Raw genomic sequence first — 6,058 nt, 5'->3', positions numbered from 1 at the left:
TTCAGCAATATAGACAGACTATCACTTGAGAAGAAAATGTCAAGCAACTAAAACAGATCAGTTTTCAGTCATACATTTGTACCCCCAATTAGAAAAAATTGAGTTTTCCACCGAATAAAAAGTACTTTTAAACGAGAAGGATGAATGTTGACAGAATTGTCGAATTTTGAAGAAAATGATTAAGTTTTGAGCCAGGTAGTATAATTTTTGACAGAAAAAGAACCATTAACAACAAATTTCATTTTAGGCGTCGCGACTGGAAAGAATAAGTATGCACACATATTCATGTACACACATATGCACATGTACACACATATACACACATATACATACACACACACACACATATATATATATACATAATACACATATACATACATACACATACATATACATCCCCTCTTGTGTGTTTATTTTAGGCCTGTATCATTGAATTTACAATAAAAAGCGATCCCCCCCCCCCCCCCCCCCCCCCCCCCCCCCCCCGGCCCGGTACAAAATCTCGGCGTTATTTTTAGTTTGTACGTTTAAATTTCCTTTGTTTTCTTTCTTTTATCGTGAAATTATAATGAATTGTTATGAATTACTTATCTTTAAGTACGTTTCCGAATTTCCCAGTGACTGCATATCGAAGCACAATTTTAAGAAAGTTAATTTATACCAAATTGAAAATTGTCTATTTTGCTTTTTCTCCAACCGAGTATATAAGAGACCGCTCTCTTTCAAATTTCTTAAGGAACTGGTAAGTAAAAGACAAAATAATGTGGGGGTCGGCTTGCGACTGCGTCGTGTCCGAGAGTCGTTAAAAATCGTCCTGTTTAAAATTCTTAGAAAACCCATAAATACACACACATGTATATTGAAAGTGAAGAAAATTTCAATTCTAAATGTGCAGAATTGGAGAAATATAAAATGTAGATCCAGAAAAAGGAATAAAAAAAGACCAAAAGGACTCATTTTCAAGAAATATTCATATCCGAATTAGGTTCATAAATAAACTAATAAATTATAAATATTATACTATAATAATTTATAATATTAATCCAGCTTAATCATGTTTGTTTAAAAAGAAAGTGTTTCATAAAAATCTACGTGCAAAAAGTTTGTTTGTCAATATAATCAAAACAGCAAAAAAAATCACATCTAAAACCACTTTTAAGAAATGTGTAAAATCGGAGGAAAATATTGGAATACGCACACCAATTTTATCAATAAATGCATTTGACGGCTATTTTGACGAGCGTGACTGCCACGCTCGCTTCGCTCGGGTGGCAAATTTACACTCATCAAAATAGCTGTACGCCTTTAACACACACTATACTTTTTGTCCTACCCTCCTTGAGAATAAGCATGTCAAACAGATAAAGTGTGGTTGGTGTTCTTGACAATTTTAAATTATACATGAAAGGAAGAAATAATGTACTTGGCAGAAGGGAGAGTAGGATAAAAAGTATTGTGTGTATCCAGGGCGTGCGGTTAGCGGGTAGCGTGCAACTGCCACCCTCGCTTCGCTCGGGTGGGCACTTCACACACGTCCAAATAGCTTTCTTTACACCCTCGATACGCTATGTACTACTTCGATTATCCAGATCCAATATTTTATCAAGATTTTATCAAGAATAATGTTCGAAGATTTTCACTGTCACAAAGATTCCTCTATAAGAGAAATCAACATTGTAATCCAAGTCATGATAATTTTGATTATGAAAAGAATTCTTACGTATACAAGAAATTATGATGTTGAATCCACTTTCCAAAAGTTTTTTGTTCATTCATACGCAATCGAGGATAATTTTGTATTCTATGCGCTAAAATTTCCAATTGAGCACTCAGTTGAAGCATCATTACAATAACAAAAGTATCTGCGGCTACGCTTGTTTCTGCTGCTATCATAGATGCCACAAGATGAAATAAATATGTCAGCCAATAGGATGTACTATTTTCAAGGCTGTAAGGAACCCAAATTTTGAATGACCGCATACCATCATTTTTTGTCAGTGGACCTGTTGCCTTTATTAGCACAGTAATGATGACAGCTACTATGAAAGTAATCGTTCCAAACCTAAGACAAAAATAAAATAAGTTTTAAATTAAGAAGACAATATACTCCCCAAGAATTGGTCCGTAGATCTAATAATGAAAAAATTATGTGCAATGGTTCGGACCAATGAAGCTAGAATCGGAACTTCCTATCTTTCCCTAAAAGAAAAAATTTTATTGGGCTGGCTGAAAATAAATAACAAAGTTTTCTAAAATGAAACAAAATAGATTTACAATACTACCTTCCAATTTTGTCGTAGTTTTCTTGAATACGATGCTCGTCGCAATCTTGAGGTTTGTTATCATTATTGTTGAGCATGTTTATTATTTCCAATAATGTGCTGTGCTTGATAAGGATAACTCCCATTTTAATACAAATAACAATCATTATGAGAACAAAAAACAAACTTTCTGTAAATTCTTCCATCTCGAGATTTTGAAACAAGTACCTGACATTTGAAGTTGTAAAAACATAGATGAAAGAAACCATAAAAATACTGTAGGCATTGTAAATGGTAAGAAATCCATTTAAAGATTTTATTGGCCAAATGCCTACATATTTGAAGACTGTGACAGAAATATCTGCCTTATACATTATTTATGGATTTATTTTAACAGTTTTACATTAATTTAAAAACAACCCAAATTATGTAATAGAAACTAAGCGCATGCATTAATGTTATGATTTACTATATGATAAGGATTGAAGATATTATTTTATTCCTTATAACTGTCTGTTTAATGCAGGCTAGGAGAAAAGAACTGCTGTGGACCTCAAGTTGTTATGTATCTCTTGTAGCTAACAATTTTCTGGTATATTGTTGCCTTGTCTTTTCTTCGATTCGAGAAATGAATTAATAATTCATGTTTTATAAAGAAGCAGAAAATAACTCCCATGTTTTTATCGTTATGTAATAGAGGAAAAAATATTGCAAGCGATGGTGGAATGAGTTTCGAGATGGAGTAATTTAATTATTTATAAGGGCAATTTTCATAAAAGAATGACTAAAAGACATTCACCCTTTTCCATACATTTTTGATGAACATATAAGCGACGACGGGGAATTAATAATAGAATGTTGCTTGAAACTTTAATGAGTCGGGCGATATGCCGTATTTTTCAGTTTAATATGTTGCAAGTGGTTTCACAGATGGAGAATTTTTCTGCACAATAGTTATACTGTTACAGAATTTGGAAATAAAGAGTTATCAATATAATTGAGAAAATATGTAGGAACTGGTAATATTGAGTGCTTGATTGAAAATTAAATAATGCTACATACCTCCTGAAAAAGCCAGCGTTATGAAAAAATAATAAGTTTTACATTTAAATCGTAAGTTTGGTCTTCATAATTTTATAAATATTTCGCATTTTTTTGCAAGAGTTATTTTTGAGGTTTTTTATTATTCTATTTTGAATATTTCCTATAATATTTGTTGACGTTATACGGTATTGATCAGATATTTATAAGTGAATAATTTAATATCAGTTATTTTTTGCTGCTGGTATTATATCAATATTTTTTTAGATACTAATTTTATTCTCAAGTTGTGAAATAATTAATTTCTAGATCCGCTGAGATTCGAACCCAGGTCTTTCGATTGATGGTCACTTCCGTCCTACAACGGAAAAACATAGGTAACCGACATTTTTTTGAAAAATCAGTTTTTTATATTAGTGCAATCGTGAGAGTGAGTTGCGTCTGACTATAATGGTTAAGGTCATACTTTTTAATTATTTATAATGAAAAGTGAATGTTTAAAATTTCAATTATTGAGCAAATGAACCAAATACAACATAAAAATGTATGGAAAGTACTTTTCGGTGCCTAAAATTTGTAAGAAAGGCGAATACGTCACGAAATACAAGGGAAGAATATATTTAAAGTACATTGCGAATCTTTCGTCTGGCAAAAGTGACCGAGCACGCTACTCGGTACAAAATAAAAACTCCGCATGTGTCACTATGTGCTGTACGTGAAGTCTCAAGTTGTAAATGTGTCGAGTCGAGCAGAGGTGTCCATACGAAAAAAAGGGCAAGCGCCATTGGTTAAATTCGGCATTCCAGAAAATGGCGTTTGGAGATTTCTCTTGTTATATAGAGGGCCGAACGCTCTATTACTTTACAGCGAAACACTGCGCAAGCGACTTGGTGTACTTCTTAGCAGGGATTTTATTTCAGAAAAATTCGCAAGTACATTTTTTAATAGAAATTGTTCAAATAATCATTTTTGTCTTGCAAAATCAGAAAGAGCAAATGCGCTTTACCAAAAAGGGGTACTTGCATTCATAAAAATGTGTTCCTGTACTAAAGTTCTTTGCGCAAATGGGTTTTCTTTAACATCTTCGTGTAACTTAGAGAGCACTTAAATAACTTTTTAGTTTATACGGCAGTGTTTCTCTTTCCCAATAAGCTACAGATTGAACGAGATTCATTTTTCAAAACCTCTTACAAACGAATTCTTACGTATTTCTTAGTCTTGTAAGAGTCTCATTTATTTTTGGTTCGAATCCCAGAGAGTCAATTTTTGATCACTTAAAAATAAAATCAATATTTTTAAAAAAATTGATATGAGACCAGTGTATAAAAAATGTGAGAAGAAAATTGAATCTTACAAGACTAAGAATACAATTGATATTCGCTTTTAGGAGGTTGTGAATAATGTATCGCACACTCACCGAGCTTAGTGAGTTAGAGCATGAGAGGGGTAATCTGAAGAGCTGCGTTCGAATCCCAGCGGAGTTAGAGAGTAATTTTTTTACAACTTCAGAATACAACCAATCTTTAGAAAAATATTTGTTATCTTTCTTTTTTTATTTTTTATATTAACTTGGAATAGTATTCCAAAACAAATTTGGGACAAAAATGAAGTCGAGTATGTATTTCAGGTTGAATAAGGGCATGTTTTAGAACTTTAACTTTATTTTTAAAACTCTACATGAAAAAATATATTTTGGTATAGGTGATCATGAAGAATATTTTTTTGAGGTTAATAAATTGAACAATTAAATGTTTACAACAAATATCGTTTATATTAATTGATTTAATAGCTGTTGAAAAAAAAAATATCTAGTAAGCTTTTGGTGGAAAATAATTAGGTATTTATAGCGCATGCACGGAATGTTTACTTTTTGAGCCATGTCTAGCTTGCGGGAAGGGACCAATTTGGAAACTGTATTCAAAAACTGCTATAAAGAGATTTTTCAAGCCTATAATGTTCATGAACACATATACAGTGGGACCTCGTTCGTGTCGCTTTCGGGCTCGTGTCGTGATCACGTGACTCCTCAAAACCTCGCTTGTGACGCGGAAATTACGTCAAAAAGTTGCGCGCGCACCACAATCCAGTGCTGTTCCTAATGGTGTCTAGTCATGTCTAGTACATATCAGTGATATGTTATAAATCATGCTACCTAAGTACGCCCCTGAAACGACCGGAAGGGAAGTTTGCGACAGAAACGAGGTTCCCGGTTCCGACTCTGGGACACGAACGAGGTCCCAATGTAATTGAATTATATATGTACAAGTCCATAACCGTCCACTAACTAACGTAACGTAAAGTAATGTCACTTAACGCGAAGTTCCGTAACGCAAGTTTGCGTAATTTAGGAATTTAGATAACGTTTAGTACGTTTCCTGATTATAAATTTTATAAGAGTTTGTAAAACGTGGTCCTGCAAGGGTACAGTTTAATAATAACTTAATATATTTGAGAATCACTTTCATATTGTATTTTAGATTTCACACTCTTTAGATTTCTAGTCCTTTAGTATTCACACTCTTAATAGGACCCAATAAGAAAATCCAACTACTTTTGTTTGAAAGTTAATTTCGTTGCGTTTAAATTAAGTCTATTGCATTCAACTCCCGATATAAGATTTACGATATTCCTAGTACTGATGGCCTCCGCAGTTTCGTGATACGAGGGTGGATTGATAAGTTTCCGGCCTGACCAAGAGATGGCGCCACTAGGCCTACCTTGAGGTGGCGTTCTATAGTACCATCCTTAGATAGCTT

The 6,058-nt window shown here is 33.3% G+C and overlaps 1 protein-coding gene across 1 annotated transcript in view; it reads right to left on the bottom strand.

Moving 5' to 3' along the window:
• LOC117173951 (odorant receptor 46a-like) overlaps window positions 1-6,058 on the bottom strand; it is a 22,762-nt gene that overhangs the window by 15,204 nt on the left and 1,500 nt on the right. Inside the window, exons 2-3 of the mRNA XM_033362599.1 lie at window positions 2,283-2,489; window positions 1,721-2,062 (exon numbers count right to left, since the gene is read on the bottom strand). Coding sequence (XP_033218490.1) covers window positions 1,721-2,062; window positions 2,283-2,489 — 549 coding nt within the window. The remainder of the gene's footprint in view (window positions 1-1,720; window positions 2,063-2,282; window positions 2,490-6,058) is intronic.

The sequence above is a fragment of the Belonocnema kinseyi genome, chromosome 5 (genome assembly GCF_010883055.1).
Source record: "Belonocnema kinseyi isolate 2016_QV_RU_SX_M_011 chromosome 5, B_treatae_v1, whole genome shotgun sequence".
Classification (NCBI taxonomy): Eukaryota; Metazoa; Arthropoda; class Insecta; order Hymenoptera; family Cynipidae; genus Belonocnema; species Belonocnema kinseyi.
This window is presented reverse-complemented; position numbering and strand designations above follow the sequence as displayed.